Source organism: Maylandia zebra, linkage group LG3 (assembly GCF_041146795.1).
Source record: "Maylandia zebra isolate NMK-2024a linkage group LG3, Mzebra_GT3a, whole genome shotgun sequence".
Lineage (NCBI taxonomy): Eukaryota > Metazoa > Chordata > Actinopteri > Cichliformes > Cichlidae > Maylandia > Maylandia zebra.
In genome coordinates, this window is record NC_135169.1 from 49,770,500 (window position 1) to 49,794,417 (window position 23,918).

General features: G+C 42.8%; 2 protein-coding genes and 1 long non-coding RNA gene across 5 annotated transcripts in view; 2 read left to right on the forward strand and 1 right to left on the reverse strand.

Moving 5' to 3' along the window:
• Window positions 1–23,918, reverse strand: part of LOC143416571 (kinesin-like protein KIF2C) — a 29,699-nt gene that overhangs the window by 3,956 nt on the left and 1,825 nt on the right. Inside the window, exons 5-8 of one of the 3 annotated variants that reach the window (XM_076881976.1) lie at window positions 11,352–11,400; window positions 11,236–11,271; window positions 10,321–10,467; window positions 9,914–10,036 (exon numbers count right to left, since the gene is read on the reverse strand). In XM_076881976.1, the coding sequence (XP_076738091.1) occupies window positions 9,914–10,036; window positions 10,321–10,467; window positions 11,236–11,271; window positions 11,352–11,400 (355 nt within the window). The remainder of the gene's footprint in view (window positions 1–9,913; window positions 10,037–10,320; window positions 10,468–11,235; window positions 11,272–11,351; window positions 11,401–23,918) is intronic. The other 2 variants (XM_076881977.1, XM_076881978.1) reach the window with 2 other exon arrangements.
• Window positions 192–9,153, forward strand: LOC143416573 (uncharacterized). Its single transcript, XR_013096966.1, has 2 exons — window positions 192–864; window positions 6,819–9,153. It is a non-coding gene; the product is annotated as an uncharacterized LOC143416573 (long non-coding RNA).
• Window positions 22,110–23,834, forward strand: LOC143416572 (uncharacterized). The gene is made up of 2 exons (XM_076881980.1): window positions 22,110–23,571; window positions 23,730–23,834. The coding sequence occupies exon 1, from the start codon at window positions 22,313–22,315 to the stop codon at window positions 23,273–23,275; it is 963 nt and encodes a 320-aa protein (XP_076738095.1). The 5' UTR covers window positions 22,110–22,312; the 3' UTR covers window positions 23,276–23,571; window positions 23,730–23,834.

A 23,918-nucleotide genomic window follows, 5' to 3' on the forward strand; every position in this document is an offset into this window, starting at 1 on the left:
TTCACACCTTTGTAAAAATGGTGTTTCCGTATCAAACAGTGCACACAAGCCATCATCTACTAAGCACACAATGCGCCAACTGCACACCGATGGTATGAATACAAAACACATCTGGCGTTTGCCTTCCCTGTGCACAAGGCAGGCTATGTCAGTTTGAGCTCATACTTCTGTCATAGATCCATAAGTGTCAGAGTATTTTTGCTTTTAAAGGTTTTATTATTCATATAATAATCAGCTAAGAGTGTTTATATTTCTGTTCTGTACTCAACCAGCTGCATATTTTAATTGCTGGCTCCCTACTTTATAACGGAAACTGCTTGCCTTCACATTATCAGTCTTTGTCTTCACATTGTCACTGTTTGCCTTCACACTAGCAGGAAACCGCCACCCACGAGTAAGAAACAACCTTGTAGAGAACACGAAGTTTTTTGATAAACCACACCTGTTTTCTTGACAAGATAAGGATGATATTTCCTTTTTTGTATGCTTCATGATGTGTATAAATAAAGCCAGACTGCACCAAGGAGGTGTGTGAGTCTCTCCCTGAGTCTCTCACCCGTGCACGTTTAAAACTGCTCTAAGTGTCTGAGTGATATTTCATTGCATCTGAGTACTTTGATAATAAAATATCTTTAACATTTAATTGGTCCTTCGAGCCGGAGTGGACATTGATATTTTTTCAATGCTCCAATAGGAGACCTTCGTCAAGTCCTGACGTCGTGAGAAGCCCACGCTGTCGACTCCTCTCCAGGCAGAGGATAAAGTCCAGAGACGTGACGTTCGGGTTCTGGCCAGCGTTCTTATAAGAGGTCCACGACTTCAGGGGTTGATGAAGGAAACCAAAGCAACCACACAATAACTCAGGTGAATATTTAGCACTCACTCACATCTTGCGCAAAACGACTGAGGCAACCTGTGGTCTGTACATTAAATAGTTTCCCGTCAATGTATGACAGATTAATTAAGTAACATTCTCGTCTGAAAAAGGACTGGTAGAGGTTACAGCTCGCCTGAAAGAGGGCTCGGAGCAAGTTTAATGTCAAAATACGACAGGATAGTAACATTCTCGTCTGAAAAAGGACTCGTAGAGGTTACGAAGCAGCTCGCCTGAAAGAGGGCTTGGAGCAATGTAGAAAGACACAGTGTTGCCCAGAATAAAAAACTCATTACGCGTATAATCTGTTGTTTTACTGTTTTGTTGGTGGAGTAAGTTGATTTTACAGCACATTAAGGAGGCTGAACTACTCCACCGAATTGTTTACCGTTGGTTGCTCGAGTTCTGGTGGAACGGGAAAAGGTTGTGTTTCATCACATAAAATTGACACCGCTTTCAAGGCTAGCTTGAAAGTAGAAGGCCGTGTCAATAGCCTCTCCCATTCCTCGTGCCAGAGAAAGCACCACGGGTGTGTATGTGTGTGTGTAAACGCAAATATATTTATAAATAAATAAATAATAATAACAAGAGGAAAAAATAATAATGGGTAATAAATCAACAAAACTCACTGCTGACGAGCAGTGGCTAGAGAAAAAATGTCCAGGCGCCGGACTAATTAGCGCAAATAGATGGAGAAATCCAAAGAAACTAAACTGCCCTGCGTGGGAGGGACAATGTACTCCCTTTGCAGTGACTGCTTTAAAAGAGACCCTCCAAGCGGAACTAAACAATGAAAAAAGCTTTAAAAAGAAAGCCAAACGTCTCACAGAGTGGCAACATTTTAAAGCCTGGATGGCAGAAAATGATAAACGCACAAAGGTGCGAGAAGAGAAAAAGAAAAAGAAAAATGAACAAAGTAGTGAACTAAAAGATCCACAACACCCAAAACCACCTCCTCCATATGTGCCTGCCCCCGGCCCGTCTAATCAGCCAGTATCAAAAAACCCCTTCACTGACGCGCCAGGCCCATATGATTCAGCAAGACAGGCATTAAATTTAATGACAACAAATCACCATAAGGAAGACATAGGGAAAGACCCGTCAGGTAGGGATATGGGAGGACAGATTGACCCCCCAGGACCGTCAGGTCTGTTTCCAATGATAGCCACGCCCAACCCAAGATATGGCCAACTAACGGGTGGCGATAATAATGAAAGAGACAACAACCCTTTCCTATATGTTTTCAGAGCATGGTCCCAAACTGACAGATTTAATGTTTTAAAGGACGTTCCACTGTTAAATGAAGGTTTTGAGCCATGGAGGGAGGCAGTTGAGTTAATTAGAACACACTGGCACTTGAATGGCCATGAAATGCTCCAGGTAATTCAGGACTTATTAGGTCTAAAAATGGGAACAGTAAAGGGAGACTTCACGGGGTCAGATGACCAGGGTATAGCCCTGCTCCCCACCTCTGAGCCTCTAAGGGCTCAGTTGGCAGGATTATATGAAAGGATTAGAGTCCGTCTAGCCCCAAGAGCAGATTACGGCAAAATAGGCGAGATAAAGCAGAAGGAAGCTGAGACTGCCTCTGACTTCCTCGATCGCCTACGCCCAGTTTTCAGACAACATTCAGGTTTAAATTACCAGGAGGAGCCACAAACACCATTTCAGCAACAGCTAAAAAATGCATTTCTGAACGGCCTCCTCCCAAAAGTGAGGGCCCACGTAGAAAAACACTGGGTCACACAAAATACAGGAAGTCTGTCAGATGCACTGCAATATGCTGAACACGCAGTTAAAATACAGAAGCAAAAAGAAAAAGGAGGCGTCTTTACTGTAGATCCAGCAACAGGATTGGTGGCATTCTCTGGAGAATACAGAAGACATAAACCAGGCCCCTACAAAGGAAAAGGAAAGGCAGGAGGAGGGCGAAAAGGAGAGAGAAGACTGAAAGACACAAGCTGCTACAATTGCGGAAAGGAGGGGCATTTTGCTCGCGAGTGTAGACATAGAAAAAAGGATGACACTGAGGAAGAGGATGAAAGAAATAACAAATGACTAGGAAAAAGCACAGAAGCAGAGAGCAATGAAAACACGGACGTGTATAACATAGAACAATTGCTTTTGGGCTCTGAACATAAACCAACTGTAATTATATACGTAAATGGGCAGCCAATGACGATGCTCTGCGACACTGGAGCATGTAAAACTGTACTGATTAAAAAACCACCAAAAGTGAAATTCTCTAATGATACTCTGATAGTTAAGTCAGCATCAGGACATGTCAGTACTAAATCACTGACTGAGCCTCTACTCTTATCTCATGAAGACAGCGGCCGCAGCTGTAAAAACCAGTGCATATATGACCCATCTTGCCCAGTTAATCTTCTAGGGAGAGATGCGCTAGAGAAACTGGAAATAGGAGTATTGCCAGGACCAGAGGGCATGTATGCAAAGCTAATGTTAAACGAGAAACAAAGTCCAGCAGATTATCAGATTAATGTGTGTCAAGGACTCGGACAGCCTCACTACTACTGGACATTAGACCTGCCCTCACTAGAGCCTTTACAACACATAGCAAATCGATATCTGCCAACTCATTCAACACGACAGGACTACACTCAGTATCACAACACATTGAGGTTCAAACAGAGTCCAGGTCCTAATCCTGTGTATGACCAAGAAGTACACAAGCTAGGACCACAAATGCTGACATTACAGTACCTATATGTCACCCAAAGTGGTAATGCAGTGTGCTCTGTGCTGCAGCCTGAGGCAGTACAACGAGTAAATAGGATGCCAAATCCACATGTGTCAGTAGCACACAATGACAGTACTGAGTGGAAAGATTTAGGCCGCATTCTCACCCAAGTTGAAAGAGACAGATATGAAAAAACTGAGGACACGCATGAAGGATGGCTACAAGGTTGCAGAACGGGATGCATGAGATACACATTAGGGTGGGTGATCACTACCCACCCAGCCACATACATGACTGACAGCACTGATTTGCATGTGCAGGAAGATAGTGAAAACTGACATGTACTCTCATTAGAATTACACCCAGAACTACAAGAATTGCCCACAACACTATGGTCCACAGGATCGACAGATGTAGGATTAATTAAAGGAGCAGATCCTGTTGTAGTAAAAACTACTACAACCTACAGGCCAGTTAAACCACAATATCCCTTGACGGCAGAAGCAAAAGCAGGGATCAGGCCAGTAATTGCAGATATGGAAAAAGCAGGCATTTTAGTGAAAACAACTAAAGCAACCTGTAACACTCCAATCTTCCCAGTGAAAAAAGCAAACACAGGAAAATATCGCCTAGTGCATGACCTCAGAGCAATAAACGAAGTAACAGAACAAATCCCACCTGTGGTAGCAAATCCACACACAATCTTAAATCAAGTGACGCAAAAAGAACAATGGTTCTCAGTCATAGATCTGTCAAACGCGTTCTTCTCGGTGCCATTACACCCAGATTCACAAAATCTGTTTGGCTTCACCTTTGATAACGAAAAGTATACCTATACAAGACTGCCACAGGGTTTTCAGAACAGTCCCACCCTGTATGCAGAGGCATTAAAGAAATCTATGTCACTATGCACACTCCCTGCCACAGGGCAATTTCTTCTGTACGTTGATGACATTCTCGTCACGGGAGATACACGAGACAACTGCAGAAAAAACACCATGACTGTGTTGAAACATTTAGCACAGCAGGGCCATAAAGTATCACAGCACAAGTTACAGCTGTGGAGCCAAGAGGTCACATACCTTGGCCACAAACTCACAGGAGAGGGAAGAACACTGTTAGACAGCAGAAAACTAGCAGTACAGAATGCTCCAAAGCCTCTCACAAAACAACAAATGATGAGTTATTTAGGTCTCTGCAATTTTTGCAGATGCTGGATACCTGAATATGCTCTGCTAGCTCAACCTTTGCAAAACTTAATTTATGGAAAAAATCTAGCACTGAAAGATAAAATAGAATGGACACCAGAAGCAGAAAAAGCATTTAATGATCTAAAACTTGCACTGCAGACGCGCACAGTTTTGGCATTGCCAGACTATGAAAAACCTTTTTACTTGCATGTAGACGGAGGTGCAGGCTACATGAAGGCCGTTCTAACACAAGCCTTTGGGGAAAAGCAACGCCCTCTTGCATTTTATTCGTGTAAGCTAGATTCAGTGGCCTCAGGACTGCCCTCGTGCGTGCAGGCATGCGCAGCTGCAGCAGAGGCAGTTAAGAAATCCGCTGACATCGTCTTAGGACACACATTGATCGTCAAAGTTCCCCACGCTGTAACCTCCATCTTACTGCAGGCGAACTTGTCTTATCTCACACATGCAAGACAGCTCTCATACGTAGGCATCTTGTTATCACAGTCACACATTACAATCGAGAAGTGTGGTCAGCTAAATCCCAGCACACTTCTCCCCACATCAGAAGATGGTGAAAAACACTGCTGTATGGAAAAGCTAGATGAAGAAACAAAACCACGAGCCGATATATATAGCACACCACAGTCAACTTTCACTGACATTTTTGTAGATGGATCAGCTTCTAAAAATAGCTTAGGCCGCAACTGCGTTGGTTATGCAGTAACCACAGTAGACACAGTTCTGGAAGCAAGACCTTTGACTTCCTCTAACTCTGCACAAAGTGCAGAACTTACAGCTGTTGTGAGAGCATGTAAGCTGAATGAAGGAAAAAGCATAAACATACACACAGACAGTCAGTATGTCTTTGCAGCAGTACATCATTTCGCAAAGATTTGGCAGAACAGAGGCATGGTCACTTCTACTGGTAATCCAGTACAGCATGCACACCTTTTAAAAGAACTGCTAGAAGTGATAACACTGCCGAAAAAATTAGCATTGTGCAAATGTGCCGCACACCAAAAAGATAACTCAGAAATTACTAAAGGCAATAACTTTGCAGACCAAGCCGCAAAAAAGGCAGCACAACAACATATACAAACTTTAATATCTGAAACATCAACGTTAATACCACTTGATGTACTTAAAGATGAACAGAAAGCTGCATCCATCACAGAACAGAAAAAATGGTTAAGGTGTGGAGCACAGCTAGAAAATGACCTAATGACCTGTAATGGCAAACCAATACTGCCAAAATCTCTACACAAGACAGCAGCATTAGTGACACATGGCTTAACGCATTTGTCAACGGGTGGAATGATGAATGTCCTCTCTAAACACTTCTACACTCAAAATTTTGAAAATTCAGCAAAGGAATTCATCAGAACATGCATGATTTGCCAAAGACATAATGTACAGGGGAACCTCCGACCACAAAGAGGTCATTTCCCCACACCACCTCACCCTTTCCATACAATCCACATGGATTTTATTGAACTTAACGAATGCCAAGCATCAAGATATGCTCTAGTAATTATAGATGTATTTTCAAAATGGCCAGAAATCTATCCAGTCAAAAGAGCAGATGCAATATCAGTGGCAAAGTGTTTATGCAATCACTTCATCCCCACATATGGCATTCCCAGTCTGATAAGGTCAGACAATGGAACACATTTTGTTAATGACATCATCAGCAAAGTCTCTGAAGCTCTAGGATTTAGCATCAAACATCACTGTGCATATCACCCACAAAGCGCAGGATTAGTGGAAAGAACTAACGGCACAATAAAACAGAGATTAAGAAAATGCATGGAAGAAACAGGAAGACCATGGCCTGAATGTCTAGGCCTAGTAAAGATGTGGATGAGAATAACACAAGGTTCTCAGAAACTTACACCTTTTGAAATCATCCACGGGAGAGCGTTTCCATTGCCAATTACCAGTGAACCTATTAATAAATCAATAAGGGAAACTACCCTAGCAGAATGGATGACTAAACTGTTTGAAAATAAAGAGATTGTGTTAAACAACCAACTGCCGAGTGATTTCTCTCCAGTGTCTTGCAGGTTACAACCAGGTGATTGGATCCTGATCAAAGTACTCCAGAGAAAGAATTGGAGTTCACCAAGGTGGGAGGGCCCATACCAAGTCCTACTTACCACACCCACCGCCTGCAAAATAGCAGAAAGACCATCTTGGATCCACCACAGCCACTGTAAAAAAGTGAGTGACAATCCAGACGCTTAGACGCCGGCTCCCCTGGCTTCTAGGTGATCTATTGGTGAAGGGAAGGGCTGATTGGGTATATCCCGCCCTTTTTTACTTCTCGCCAATAGTCTACTCACCAGAAGTCTAGGTGTGCCTGGTCATCATGAAGACACTTGTCCTCCTAGTGGCCAGCATTGCGCTCCTAGTGAGCCTACTAACACTCACCCAGATGAGAGGAAATAAACAACACCACCTGCAAAAAAGATGGACACATGATAATTCGCATCTACGTGACCTGAACCAAGACCATAACCACCCATGGATGAACAACGCGTGGTATAGATATGTGTATGATAGAACACGCACCGACAACAGCACGGAATGCTATGTATGTTCACATATGCCAACAACAGCCGTACACGCAACAATATATGGAAAGGCACCTGAACTTGACGAAGCGATGTGTGTGTTCAACAAAGCAACAACTGGCAATTGCACACGCAGAGATTTGATGGCAACAGGACTGACCCTAAAAGGTCAAAGCACAAAGAAAGAAGACCTAATTCCATGGTGTAGTGACACAGACGTCAAACGTGTCACGAAACCACTTTCACAACGACGTATCCTAATTGAACAGACAACCCCTTGTGCCTACAATCTGACGAACTGGAACTACACCTGCAACGAAAAACATTGGGTAAACGTCAAAGCCAACAACACAAAAAACAAATCATTCGCCATAGTTTTGCCGCCGGACATACAGCACCCAATGTGTTTCAACTTCTCCGATGGAAACAGGAAACTTGGACGAAACCGCAACTGCACACAGACACTTGACCTGACCCAATCCAAAGGAATACACACCTTCAAAAATTGAACTTTCTGGGTCCAGGGAGCCGCTTGGGCCTGCGGGCCTAAAACCTACTTCATGCTCCCACCGAACTCCACCGGTCTGTGTGCACCAGTACTAATTTCAGACCACACCTTCAAGATCACAGCAGAGACACACACGTCAAGAGCAAAACGTGAAGTTGCTGAAGTCACTGAAGTAATGCCACATGACTCAATCTATGGATCAGATGTGCCCAAGAACTTCAAACTATGGACTGATGGTCAGAAAGTCCTCCACTCCTTGTTCCCTTGGGTAGGAGTTGGGAAAAACATGCTGAGGATCGAGACACTTGACTATCGATTTGGACTGTTCCTAAATGCTTCAATGAAAATCAACAAAGCGCAAAATGAAGAACTCGACGCAATACGCATTGTAGTGATGCAACACAGAGTCGCACTAGACATGATTCTAGCTGAAAAAGGAGGTTTGTGTGTATTGTTTGACACTACATGTTGTACATACATCCCAGACAACATACACTCACAAAACATGACCGACGCTTTGAACACCTTGAGAAAGATTGAAGATGCTGAACAACAAGACTATGTCACAAGCACTGATGATTGGTTGACATGGTTACTAGGTGGTTCATGGAAGTCCCTTCTGATTAAAGGACTTGTTGGAATAGCATGTTTGCTTTTACTGTTATGTGTTTTCACAACATGTGTAGTACCCTGTCTGAAGAAAATGGTATCAAACATGGTGACAACTTCTATCAATGCTTATGTGATGATGTCTCAAATGGAAGAAATTTTGAAAGATGATCCATACAGTAATGTTTAGTTTAATTGAACACAGGACTGTTTTATGACGTTCAAACCGAAAATGTTTAGACAAGAGGTTATGAACTGACAAAAATAACAGTACTGTCATGTGAGAAATCTAAACAACAGGAGGGAATGTCAGAGTATTTTTGCTTTTAAAGGTTTTATTATTCATATAATAATCAGCTAAGAGTGTTTATATTTCTGTTCTGTACTCAACCAGCTGCATATTTTAATTGCTGGCTCCCTACTTTATAACGGAAACTGCTTGCCTTCACATTATCAGTCTTTGTCTTCACATTGTCACTGTTTGCCTTCACACTAGCAGGAAACCGCCACCCACGAGTAAGAAACAACCTTGTAGAGAACACGAAGTTTTTTGATAAACCACACCTGTTTTCTTGACAAGATAAGGATGATATTTCCTTTTTTGTATGCTTCATGATGTGTATAAATAAAGCCAGACTGCACCAAGGAGGTGTGTGAGTCTCTCCCTGAGTCTCTCACCCGTGCACGTTTAAAACTGCTCTAAGTGTCTGAGTGATATTTCATTGCATCTGAGTACTTTGATAATAAAATATCTTTAACAATAAGCATGGAGGGATCCAAACTTCAAGTACTGGTGTTTAGTCAAACACATCAAAACAAACAAGTGTTTATTTCCAAGTATAGGATTATTTGCAATCGCCATAATGACTATATGGGTTACGTGGTCTGCAGTGAACATGCTTCCTCTGCCCCCTCCTCGTCTTCCTCTTGCTCCTCCTTGTCCTTGTCGTCCTCTTCATCCTACTTCTTCACCTCCACGTCCTCTTCCTCGGCCTCCTCTACTTCTCACTCTTTCTGCTCCCACCATTGTACTCCGCACACACAGCTTACCTGTATTATAGTGCTTAGGCTGATTGCAAAGTGAACGAATTATCTAAGAAAGTTTTCACATGTGAAAGTGTGCCAGACAGTTGGCAAATTAGTGTTAATGATAGCCATACATTTGTATACTTTTGCTAGGAGTGTGTTGGAAATTTGGAAATTGAGTGTTGTGCAGTGAATTGTGCCTACAGTCTTGCAAAGTGTGTGTTACAAAATTGCAAACTGAGTGCAAAGCAGTTTTTGTGCTTTTAGTTTTGCACACTCAGTGAGTGGTTTTGCTATACGTCTGACTAGTTTTAGAAATTGTGCTACAGGAATCACAGTTAGTGTTTAGGCATTCGGTAAAAACTGTAATACACACACACACACACATAAATGAGATGTTAACACCTAATACCAATAAAATGGGTTACATACCTCTAACTGTGGATGGAGGAGGCATTTTCTCAGGTTCATCATTTTGCTTTATGGCCTCAGGAACAAAAGGCTGCAAAGTCGCTGGTTGTGTATCATTCTTTTTACGCTGCTGATTCGGAATTACTAGATGACAAAAAACAAATATAATTCAGATTTAACAGAAGAAAAAGACCAAAATATTTCTTCATACATTTAAAGTACTTAGAAACTTATTCAAATACATTTTAACAGGTACATGATATGACTTTGTACCCTGCAGATAACCAAATGAATATGGCATGGTCACCAACAACATGTTGTTAAATGAAACAGATGTGGCACTGTTGTGATTTTTTAAAATGCATTATGCATTTTAAAAAAAATCTTTTTGTTTTCTGTTTTAAATGAATAAGTAAATCACAACCAACCAGAGTTTTTGAGGACTGATGATGGTGGGGGCTCGGGATGTATGGTTTCTGGGTTAGCTGAAAAGGATTCTGTAGCTGAGACTGGTCCTTGAACAGAACCTGGGGCCTGAAACATACACGTCTGCCGAGCCTGGGACCGAGTAGCAACTGAAAGTGACACAAAACCAAGTCAAACTGCTGAAATATGAGTTTATGCAATTCAGACTGATTATTACCAGCATTATTGATCTGGATTAAGACAGCCACTACTGGTAAAATGGAGGAGAAAAAGGTAAGAAAAAGGTAAGAAGAAGAAGAAGAAGAAAAAAAAAAAAAAAAAAAAAAAAAAAAAAAAAAAAAAAAAGCTGTACGAGGCTGTCTGGCAAAACACAAGTGACACCAACAGTAAATTCACCACTTATTTTTCTGAAAACAGAACAACCAAATCAGACATCCACAGTGGTAGAAAAGTGTGTTTTAAGTGAATAACAAAGATATGAAACACTAATGTGCTGGTCATTAAAATGGTTCTAAGTCCTAAAAAAAAAAAAAAAAAAAAAGGATTTAGAGGCCACTGTACATGCACTGTTTATTCTCCAATGAACTGATCAACCAGTGATAACAATCAGCGGTCCTTTTTATAGCACGATCTTATTTCTCAACAGGCAGAATTTAAGGACGAAGAGACAAAAAAACAAAAACAAAAAAAAACAAAAAAAAAAAAAACACAAACATTGCTGCATATGCATATACAATCACCCAACACCTAAGTGTGTTGATTTCCATCCCTTGTGCGTTATCATTAATCTAATGTACATCTAAAATCTGGGAGCAGAGTTCAGCTCTTGCAGGACTGTCACTCCTCGCCCTTGCACCCATAACCAAAACAGGACAGATTAGATTTGCTTTAACAAAAAACATGCACGCCGTGCCGACCTGACTCTTCAGTTCTGGTGACTGCTGTAGTAGAAGCTTTTGGAAGGAAAGAAGCCATTAGGCAAGAGTACTTCACATTTACACCTGACACACACAGAGACTCAATATTTACATACAGGAGGCAGGTGCAGGAATCCTAGAGGAGCGCAGTCGACCCTCGTATTTCTACAGAATAAAAACAGAAAGAAAACTGTATAATGCCCAGTCCAGTCAGCCACTTAACTCTCTCATAAGAAGCACCGTGTACTTATGTGTAATGTAAGTTATTAGAACATCATTCTGCATGTAGTTACATCAAACAGTATAAAAGCAGAGGGAGATTTTTAAATCCAGATGATGTATTTAAAAATCATCATCTGGCGTTTATCACTTATAAAACAAACAAAAATGCTCAATTTGAATTAATCCACTGTCATCAACGTGTGGAGTAGAGCATTGCTTCAGGTTTGCTCATGGGAAGTGTTCATTTACAACTACAGTTGCGTTCCTTTTGGATTACACCTCATACAGCATAAGGCTTCTACTGAACATTCAAATTCAACTCACATGCATCCTCACCTGAAATAAGGGTCAACTTAATGTCACAGGAGAGGCTACACAAGGAAGCAGGAACATCAATTCAATTCAATTTCTTTATTGTCCCACAAGGGGAAATTAGTTTAGCAGCAGGAGGATAAGAACAAACAGAACAATACTATAAAACAATAATAACAATATGTGGCGTGAATAAGACACGGCGGGACCACGGAGCAACGTTCAGAGTCATCTTTATTTACATCTCACCACACCACAACACCCCCAAACCCCTCAGTCCCCGTGTTTTTAACTAGGCGGGCGTGATTAAGGATGCCGTGCAGGTGCGTCCGCCCTCCCTGCACGGCACCGCAGACCACGCCCCACCACATACCCCCATCGCCCGATTGAGGCCGGGGAGCCATCCGGCCGAACCTACTCCCCCACCGCCAGTGGGAGAGGGAATCAGCCCGGACAGCTGGCACCCCCAGGCCCCGGCCAAGCGACGGGGAGGTGCGAGTTCAGGCGGCCGTCCGCGAATCCAGCGGCGCAGGCAAAGCTGGTTCGGAAGTCGGACACGTGACAGGTGCACCCGGCGCGGCCGGCACAAGCGTGAGCCCCAGCTCACAGGTGGCTGGGCAGAGGTGTGGCGTGTACAGGCCTCTGGTGGTGGTGAGGCCGGTCTGGCGAGCACGGCGATCTCAAGCGTGGCGCCCGCCTCGCTCGCCAGTTCCACTCGAACAAGCTCCCCTGGCACTGGGACCTCCAGCTCCTTGCGCGGCCCCTCCGTCACCGCTGTCGCTCCCTGCTGGAGCAGCCCATAGCGCGACTCCTCCGTCACTACTGCTCCCTCCGCCGCCACTCCCGGCTCAAGCAGCCCCTCGTGCAGCTCCTCTTTCTCCAACCGGCGCAGACCCTCGCGCACCTCGTCTGCCGCCTCCGGTTGGAGCGGCTCATCCACCACTCCCGGCAGGAGCTGCCCTTCACCTGGCTGTTCCCCCTCCTCCGGCAGGCGCAGATCCCCGCGCGCCTCGTCTGCCACCTCCGGCTGCTGAGGTGCCTCACGCGGCTCCTCCACCGCTTCACTGTCCTCGGGACACACCTGTGGGGGTGGCGCCCAGGCCCAGAGCAGCGCCGCCAGCTCCCCAATCCTTTCCAGGTGCCGCTCGGACTGGTCCTGCAGCTCTTCCTGCTGGCGACGCACCTCCGCCGCCTGCTCCCGCTGGGCGGCCGCCATTTCGGCCACCCTCTGGGCCAGCTCCTCCATTCCCTGGCTCCGATATGGACCCGCCGTGCTGCCTCCTGGGTTTCGGCACCAATGTGGCGTGAATAAGACACGGCGGGACCACGGAGCAACGTTCAGAGTCATCTTTATTTACATCTCACCACACCACAACACCCCCAAACCCCTCAGTCCCCGTGTTTTTAACTAGGCGGGCGTGATTAAGGATGCCGTGCAGGTGCGTCCGCCCTCCCTGCACGGCACCGCAGACCACGCCCCACCACACAATAATAATGATAGAAAATTCAAGGACAATTATTTGCCATTAAGGAGACAAGACGCAGTAGGGATAAAAGAGACCTGGAGTCTTTTAGTCCTCCTCGGAGGTACTCTAAAACGGCGGCCGGAAGGCAACAACTCAAACTCACTGTGAAGTGGATGGTTCACACAATTAATAATAGAATGAGCCTTTCTAAGCACATTTCTATTGTAAATGGCCAAAAGTCCATCTTGCCAGCGCCCTGAAATTTTGCTAGCAGTTTTTACCAGAAGTCCCAACCGATTCTTATTCTTCACAGTCAGGTTACCAAACCAGGCAGCGATACAAAAAGACATCACAGATTTGATAAAACTTCTATAAAACAAGGACAACATCTCAGATGAGACGTTAAAAGATCTCATTTTCCTTAAAAAGAACAGTCTTTGTTGAACTTTTTTAGTAGTGGCATCAGCATGAGATTCAAAACACAGTTTATGGTCAAGTACCACACCTAGATATTTATAACTCTCAACGATCCCAATATCGGCAGTTTTAATGATAGTGGGTGATGAGCTAGAAGAGGACTTCCTAAAATCAATAATCATGTCTTTCGTTTTTGACACGTTAAGTGAAAGGAAGGACTCATCACACCAATTCACAAAATCATCTACAACCTGTCCATGGCCTGACTCGTCCCCCACTAGAAGACTGACGATCACTGTGTTGTCAGCAAACTTCAGGATGTGTCTGTTTGTGAAATTGCTGCGACACTCATTTGTGTACAGAATGAACAGAAGGGGAGAGAGGCAACAACCCTGGGGTGATCCAGTAGAGGAGGAGAGCACATCAGAAAAGACATGATTTACCCTCACACATTGTGACCTATTAGTCAGAAAGTCTGTCACCCAGCAGACCAGACTAGTGTCAAGCTTGAAATGATTGTAAAGGCTGTCAGCAAGTAAGAGGGGTTGAATTGTATTAAATGCAGATGAAAAGTCAGCAAATAATAATCTTGTGTGGGGGGGGCCTCAAGATGCTTATACAAGAGATGCAGGAGTGTGACAGCAGCATCCTCCACACCTCTCCCTGCTCTATAGGCAAACTGGAAGGGGTCAAGATGGTGTTCAACATGCATTAAAATCTCCTTCTTAATTATCTTCTCAAATGTCTTCATCACTAAAGAAGTCAGAGCCACAGGCCTAAAATCATTCAGTGCCTTAGGAGAACTGCCCTTAGCAACAGGAACAATGATTGCATGTTTCCAAATTTTAGGTACAGTCTGTTCTGCCTTTTATAACTTAAATCGGATATTATAGTTGTAAGCTGCCCTAGAGCTCCCTCTAGTGGCTGCTTTGGGTTCGGTTACTTTGGGAAAGGAAAAAAATGAGAACGTGAAGAAGAAATAAAAGATGGCGGAAAGTGATACCGTAATGTTATCGTTCTAAGCTGATACGGACCTTAAAATGTTGTTGCCTTGGACAAGATATGTCTGTAAGTATGAGTGTCGATAAAATAATTATCCCCTGGAGGGTCTTAAGGACATTTATTGTCTTTTGAATTTTTAGTTTTAAACCATTTTCACTGTGTTGAGTGGATTAAAGCCAAATTTGTCAAAGAATCTTTTAACTTTTTTTTTTTTTAATTGTGGTGTAAATTCATTAAATTAGCCTAAAATGGCTAAGCTACAGCGATGCATCCACCTTTATGCCTTTGGACAAAAATTGTCCCATTGAAACCCATTATAAACGCTATTTTTCACGCCAGAAAAATTAAGGTTTAAGGGATCGTCAGGTTTCCACCTTAGGTTTCGTTTTTAACTAGAGACCTTAGAGTTGTAATTTTTTTATTTGTCCACCGAGTGGCGCCCTTGCTTCACATTTGACCTCTGCTCGAAAACAGCGGGCTGCAGAACTGAACTGCGGGAAAGGAAGTCTGATTTCCGGCTTGCATCACCGGCTATGCCCGCTGATCGGGCGAGACCAATCCACCCTCTCACCGACGTGAGAGGGTGGATTTTTTTTTTTTTTTCAATCAACAGGAAATGACGTATTTGTTGTCACGTGGTATGGATGTGTCTGCTGGAGAAAGGAGTCCCACGCAACATGCCCCGGTTCTTCGTCGCAACTTACCCCGGGAAGAGGCACTAATTTCGGCCTAGAGGACCAGCATTGACCGCCTGGAGACTATTTTCGGTTCCGGAAATTTTTTTTTTAAAGTAGATCGAAATTAATTTTGGTGCCGATCTTTGGACCATCTAAAGGCCTAATTATATTAACTATCAAATATTACTTCAAATGTTTTTTTTGGAAAATATTTAGTTTTTTAGGTTTTTTTTTAGTTTTTTTGTAATACAACTGGGATTTAAAGGGTTAAAACAACGAAAATATAATTAAAACTTTATATGAATATTTCAGGGAGAAGTAGTTTTAAAAGACTGACCAATTTAAAGTGAAAAAAAAAATTTAATATTTAATATTTTTATTGCACTTTTGGGGAATTTGCATTTTTCATGGATTTTTTAATGTGCTCCTGCAAAAAAAATAATGGCAGGTCAAAATTCATTTTGGTGCCAATCTTTTGTCCATCTGAAGGCCTAATTATAATAACAATCAAATATTACTTCAAATGGTTTTTTTTGAAAATATTTAGTTTTTTTGTTTTTTGGGGCTAAAAAAAAACAGGGTGCTCATGTAATGAAACTGGTATTTAAAGGGTTAAAACAACGAAAATATAATTAAAACTTTATATAAATATTTCAGGGAGAAATAGTTTTAAAAGACTGACCAATTTAAAGTGAAAAAAAATATGAATATATAAAGTTTTTATAGCACTTTTTGGGGAATGGACATTTATTGTCGTTAAGCACAAAGGTGGATGCATTTTTAAGACGCCTCCAGGTGTTAATCTTTTGTTTTGTGTAAAAATGGTACGATAATTTGTACATTTGAAAGTTTTATCTTGTTAGCTTGCAGTAAGAGGGTAACAAGATAGTTTACAATGTTAGTTAGCTAATACAGTATTTTGTACTTTCAGTTTTACGATGGTCAAAGAGAAGGCAATGGTCAGAGGCCATTCTTCAATAAATCAGCGCAAAAAGGAAAATAAGTCTGGTTATTGGAGCATCGTTATCTCACTGTCTAGCTGGTGAAACTAAGAGACTCAGGGCGAGGACAGCATAGTAAAAAGACATTAGCGCAGCGGGCACAACCACGAGGAGCTATTTTCAGCACATCAGTTATGAGTCTACGGTCAGGAAAGCAATATCAACTGGATCTTCCAGAAGAGGAAGAAACACCAGACCAAAGAGAAACAAAACAAGTGCACAACGCAGAGGATATGGAGAACAAGGATAATGCAAGCAACGCAGACACACAGGCGGAGTCTAGACGCTCGCGTACATCCAAGCGTTCATCCACAAGTTCTGCAGCACTTAAAGCACGAGCAAGAGCAGAGGCTGCACGTGCACAGCTGGCGTATTCAGAAAGAGAAGCAGCTATAATGAAACAAAAAACTGAACTTGAGGCTAATTTACATGTTTTGAGCTGCCAAAAGGCTGTTGCAGTTGCAGAAGCAGAGGTTGCAGTTTATGAAGAAGAGGAGGGACTCTCAAAAAGTGAACTGCGCTATCCATTGGTGGGACCACCCGCCAGTCCAAAGCAATGCACAGCAGAGTATGTACAAAAACACTCAGATATTTGCCTTGAAGGATTCAAATTAAAAGTAGATCCACTTGCCTGCCACAAAGCTGCACGTGAACAATGTGAAATGGCTATGAATGCAGATATAGACAATGACGGCTCACACAGTGCTCAAAAGGCTAATGTTAAAGTGGAACTCCAAACACAACAGAGAGAGAGACTGGATTCCCCCAAACCTTATCCGTACAACACTCTTCAAACATCAACAGAGACACAGGGTGTCCAGGATATTACAAGGTACCTGACACGGAGGGAAATGTTAAGTACTGGACTTTTGCAGTTTGATGACCACCCAGAAAACTACTGGGCGTGGAAGGCATCATTTCAAAGTGCTATTAAAGACTTGCATGTTACAGCTCAAGAGGAGCTAGATTTAATGGTCAAATGGCTTGGAGTTGAGTCTGGTCACCAGGCCAAAAGAATCCGATCAGTCCATGTCTTTAATCCAGCGGCAGCTCTCAACCTTGTGTGGCAAAGACTCGAGGAATGTTATGGATCTCCAGAAGTGGTAGAAAATGCACTGTTAAAAAAGATTGAACAGTTTCCCAAACTAAACAACAGAGACAACACAAAGTTAAGAGAGCTGGGTGACGTTCTGCAGGAAATAGAATGTGCAAAAGATGGAGGATACCTACCAGGCCTCTCATATTTGGACACAGCTCGCGGAGTCAACCCCATTATCGAAAAGTTACCATATGGACTGCAGGAAAAATGGATTGCAACAGGAGCAAAGTACAAAGAAGAACATAAAGTTGTTTTCCCCCCTTTCAGTGTCTTTTCAAAGTTTGTAAGACAACAAGCCAAAATAAGAAACGACCCAAGCTTTGTCATCACACCTCCTGCCGACACAAGCTTCAAGAAGGAGAAAAGCTTCAGAGGCAGTAACAGGCAAGTGATTAGTGTACACAAAACGGACATTCCTACAGACACTAGTTCACCTCAAAATAGTTACAGCAAGCCTATAGAAAGCCCTGACAAGGTATGCCCAATACATAAGAAGCCTCACCCTCTTAAAAGGTGCAACAGTTTTAGAGCAAAGCCCATAGATGAGCGCAAGTCATTTTTAAAAGAGAACAGAATCTGTTTTAAATGCTGTGGCTCTACTCAACATTTAGCAAGGGACTGCAGGGCTCAAATAAAATGCATGGACTGTGGTAGCGACAGGCATTTAGCAGTGCTACATCCAGGTCCACCCCCTGCTCCAGCTGAGAGCTCTGGAGCTGATAAAGATGATGGCGGGGAGACACAGGATAATGCAAATGCCTCAGTTGTTTCCAAATGCACAGAAGTCTGTGGTGATGAAGATAGCCCACATTCGTGCTCAAAAATAAGTCCTGTGTTAGTCTATCCAGAAGGCGAAAAAGAACAGGCTAGAAAGATGTATGCAGTGCTTGATGAACAAAGTAACAAGTCACTAGCTAAGTCTCAGTTTTTTGAGCTCTTTAATATTAAGACACGCTCAGAGACTTACAAGCTCAGAACATGCTCAGGACTGTCAGATAATGTCGGCAGAACAGCAGTAAACTTCATGATTGAGTCATGATTGAGTCAATGGATGGTAAAGTAAAGCTCCCACTTCCAAACCTGATTGAATGTGACATGATTCCAGACGACAGGAGAGAGATTCCCTCTCCACAAGTGGCCATGAAGTTCTCACACTTACAGAAGATAGCTGAAAAAGTACCTCCTGTAGAAGAACAAGTACCTATTCTGTTGCTTTTGGGAAGAGACATTATACAGGTACACAAAGTCAGAGAGAGAATCAATGGGCCACACAATACACCTTACGCGCAGCGTTTGGATTTAGGCTGGGTTATAGTTGGAGAAGCCTGCATGGGGAAGACGCATAAGCCCCCTAGTGTGAGTGTTCTCAAAACACATATTCTTCAGAATAGCCGTGCTTCTTACCTCTACCCATGTCCTAACACGTTTCAACTCAAAGACCAGTTAAACACCACACCTAACCCCAAAAAGGACAGGGGAAACACAAACACCAATCAACTGGGAGAAACTGTTTTTGACAGGACAAAAGATGATGACAAACCAGCACTGTCAGTAGAGGACAAAGACTTCATTGACATCATGGAGAAGGAGGTGTATCAAAATGAATGTAACAGCTGGGTGGCGCCTTTGCCATTCCGCTCTCCAAGACCAGAGCTTCCGAGTAACAGAGAGCAAGCATTCAAGCGCCTCCAATCTCTCAGAAAGACATTGGACCGGAACCCTGAAATGAAAAGACAATATATCGAATTCATTCAAAACATGCTGGACAATGACCATGCAGAAGTCGCTCCACCTTTGGACTCAAACAAAGAACACTGGTACTTGCCATCCTTCGGTGTGTACCACCCACAAAAACCTAATCAGCTGAGAGTAGTCTTTGACTCAAGTGCAGAATTTGAAGGACAGTCCCTTAACAAAGTCTTATTAAGTGGACCTGACCTAAATAACACACTACTAGGTGTCCTTATGCATTTTAGGAAAGAGCCTGTAGCATTTTCAGCTGATGTGCAACAAATGTTTTATTGTTTTGAAGTGAGAGAGGATCATAGGGATTATCTGAGATTCCTTTGGTATGAAGACAATGATCCCGACCAAGGTATTTGTGACTATAGAATGAGGGTTCATGTTTTTGGGAATAGCCCTTCTCCAGCTGTGGCTATTTATTGTATGAGGCGTGCTGCAGTTGAGGGAGAAGAAAAGCACGGACATGATGCAAAGCAGTTTGTAATGAGACATTTTTACGTTGATGATGGTCTCGCATCCACAGCAACAGTGGAAGAAGCTGTTGAGACACTCACAAGCGCTCAAAAGATGCTGGCACAGTCAAACTTAAGGCTACATAAAATAGCTTCTAATGACCACAAAGTAGTGGAAGCGTTTCCTGCTGCCGAGAGAGCCAAGGATCTAAAAGACTTGGATTTAGAGTTGGACGACATACCCCTGCAAAGGAGCTTGGGGGTACTGTGGAATCTTAAAGAGGACTGTTTTACCTTTCACGTCACCACTGAACAAAAGCCGTTCGCCAGGAGAGGTGTCTTGGCCACTGTTAACAGTCTGTATGACCCGCTGGGTTTCGTGTCACCCATCACAATGCAGGGAAAAGCTCTTCTCCGTGAATTGACCTCAGAGCAAAAGGACTGGGATGAATCACTTCCTGCAGAAAGAGAAGATGAATGGAGCAGATGGAGAAGCTCATTGAAGGATCTTCAGCGGCTTCAGATACCGAGGTGCTACCTCTCGTTCTCCCAGGCCATTGCTGTGAAAAAAGAACTGTGCATATTTTCAGATGCCTCCACCATGGCCATAGGAGCAGTGGCATATCTGAGAGCTATTGATGGTGAAGGTCAGTGGCACACAGGTTTCATCATGGGCAAGTCCAAAGTAGCCCCAAGACCCGCCCACACTGTTCCTAGATTGGAGTTATGTGCAGCAGTGTTAGCTGTAGAGATGTACGAACTCATTAGAGATGAGATTGACATTGAAGTAGACACTGTCAGATTTTTCACAGACAGTAAAATTGTTCTTGGTTACATACACAACAACACAAAGAGGTTCTACACTTACGTGGCTAACCGAGTGATTAGAATCAGAAAGACTACACATCCAGCACAGTGGTTTTACATAGCCACTAGTGACAATCCAGCAGACACAGCCACTAGACCAATTGCAGCTTCTGCATTGGCTTCTACAAACTGGTTTAGTGGTCCTTCCTTTTTGACACAACACGACATAGAGAAGTCTCACTGTGATAGTTTCACACTAGGGCTGCCACGATTAGTCGACTAGTCACGATTATGTCGACTATTAAAATCGTCGACGACTAATTTAATAGTCGACGCATCGTTTGAAGCTTTGTAAGATCACAAAGGACGCAGGAATGAGTAGTAGGATTTAAGAGTGTAATAACGGACTGAAACAGAAGATGGCAGCACTGCATGTCCAAGGATGCCAGCTGCCGTTAAACCCCGAAGAAGAAGAAGCTGTGTCCCAGAATTCATAGCGCAGCTGTCAACAATGGCGGCAGCTAGTTAGTTTTAACTTTACTCTTATTATTCTTTCTGGGTCACAAAATAAACGTTTAACATATTTTCAGGCGAGAATGTAGCTGTGTAAACCTCAAATATCTGCTCAGTTTATCAAGACACCGCATATTTTCAAAAGCGCTCCGACGTTTTCGGAGACGTCTGTTACCCACTAGCTCGTTAGCTAGGCGGGGGCAAGGCTAACTAGAGCCGTGAGAACACCGGACTCCCGGCAAATCGTTTTCAAACCCACCGCCGTCTTTCGCTAGTCAGGTTAAACATATATATAAGTCACTTAGATAACTTAAATGTTATTGTTTGGCTTTTTTCAGTATTTATTTGTTCCTGAGTAAATCGGTTTGGCTGAGATTAAAGGTATAGTTTTTGCACAGCTAAAACTGTCAAGCAGACAGCTGATTATCAGAAGTGTGAGACGCTGGAGAATATACTCCGGTGTCCTGTTATATTTTAGAAAGCAAGGAGTTTATTAAACTTCACCGAAACAATCTGCAAATTTCATTAAAAATTAATAAACTACCATCTTGTCTTTATTTTTAGTTAGCACAAACACTTCAAGCTGTAAGCTAATGATAGTTATATAAGACCAGATGCTGCTGGTGCAATAAGCTGTACGTCCAATGGATGATGATCTGATTAGTCGACTAATCGCAAAAATAATCGGTGACTAGTCGATTATCAAAATAATCGTTTGTGGCAGCCCTATTTCACACTGATCGATCCTGACACAGATGCAGAGATCAGACCTGATATAACAAGTTTTGTTACCAAAGCCTCAGTAACACAGCTAGAGCCATGCCGTTTTGAAAGATTCTCTCATTGGATGAGATTGTGTCGCACTATTGCATCACTAAAGCGTGTGGCAGTATCATTCAAGAAAACAAACACAGAAGGTAAAGGCTGGAAGTGTTTCAGTGAAACTAACACCACAGATGAAGTGTCTAAAGCAGCAAAGTTCATCATTCACACAGTACAAAGTGAAACGTTCAAAGAAGAGTACAGATGCATAAAAGAAAATCTGCCACTTCCAAAACAAAGCTGCCTTCAAAGGTTAAATCCAGTTATTGATGAAGATGGGCTCCTCAGACTAGGAGGTCGATTGGCACCTGCTAACCTAACAAAAGATGAGAAACATCCACTCATTATCCCAAATGCTCATCATATAGCCATCCTTCTTATTAGATACTATCATGAGAAGGTAGCGCATCAGGGGCGTCACCTAACAGAAGGAGCGCTCAGAGGTGCTGGATTTTGGATTATTGGCAGTAAACGGCTCGTCTCTTCTGTTATTTACAAGTGTGTTCTCTGTCGAAAGCTTCGAGGACGACTTCAGACCCAAAAGATGGCAGATTTACCCGTGGACAGGCTGACACCAATGCCACCGTTCACTAGTGTAGGACTGGATGTCTTTGGACCCTGGACGGTCACCACACGTCGCACCAGAGGAGGGAGTGCAGACAGTAAACGATGGGCTGTGCTTTTCACCTGCATGTCCACGAGAGCTGTGCACATTGAGCTCATTGAAACAATGTCAACATCCAGCTTCATCAATGCGCTGAGGAGATTTTTCTGCATCCGTGGACCTGCTCAAATACTCAGATCTGATAGAGGTACAAATTTTGTTGGAGCATGCAATGAGTTGCAAATTGATCACAAGGACACAGAACTAAACTCATACCTGCAAGAGAAAGGATGCACATGGCTGTTTAATCCCCCACACTCGTCACACATGGGTGGCTCGTGGGAGAGACTTATTGGAGTAGCAAGGCGCATCCTAGATGGTATTCTGTTGAAAGCCGTACATGTCCAACTAACGCATGAAGTGTTAAGTACATTCATGGCAGAAGTAATGGCAATAATGAATGCAAGACCACTTGTACCAGTCTCAACAGATCCAGACAAACCAAACCTCACTCCAGCAATGCTCCTTACACAAAAGGTCAATGCATTATCTGCACCAACAGGAAGCTTTGGACCGCCAGACCTCTACTCAAAGCAATGGAAGCAAGTACAGTGTTTGGCAGACTCTTTTTGGAAACAGTGGAAAAGTGAATATCTTTCAACACTACAGCAAAGGAGAAAATGGACTGATGATAAAACAAACATAAAAGTTGGTGATGTTGTGTTATTGAAAGATGCTCTCGCACACAGAAATGACTGGTCCATGGGAAAAGTTGTAAGAACATTTGAGAGCAAGGACAATAAGGTTCGAAAAGCAGAAGTAAAGACTGTGAAAGATGGAAATGAAAAAGTGTTTTTGAGACCCATCGCTGATATGGTTTTGCTTTTATCAAGTGATAAATAAGTGTTTGAAATAGCCCTAAACTGTTCAAAATGTTTATTAGAAAAGTTTGTTCTAGTGGCACAATTATATTGTACCAGGCGGGGAGTGTTCTGCCTTTTATAACTTAAATCGGATATTATAGTTGTAAGCTGCCCTAGAGCTCCCTCTAGTGGCTGCTTTGGGTTCGGTTACTTTGGGAAAGGAAAAAAATGAGAACGTGAAGAAGAAATAAAAGATGGCGGAAAGTGATACCGTAATGTTATCGTTCTAAGCTGATACGGACCTTAAAATGTTGTTGCCTTGGACAAGATATGTCTGTAAGTATGAGTGTCGATAAAATAATTATTCTTTTGTTTTGTGTAAAAATGGTACGATAATTTGTACATTTGAAAGTTTTATCTTGTTAGCTTGCAGTAAGAGGGTAACAAGATAGTTTACAATGTTAGTTAGCTAATACAGTATTTTGTACTTTCAGTTTTACGATGGTCAAAGAGAAGGCAATGGTCAGAGGCCATTCTTCAATAAATCAGCGCAAAAAGGAAAATAAGTCTGGTTATTGGAGCATCGTTATCTCGCTGTCTAGCTGGTGAAACTAAGAGACTCAGGGCGAGGACAGCACACAGTCTGTAGCTCTAAAGAAAGTGAGAAGATATAGTGAAAAATC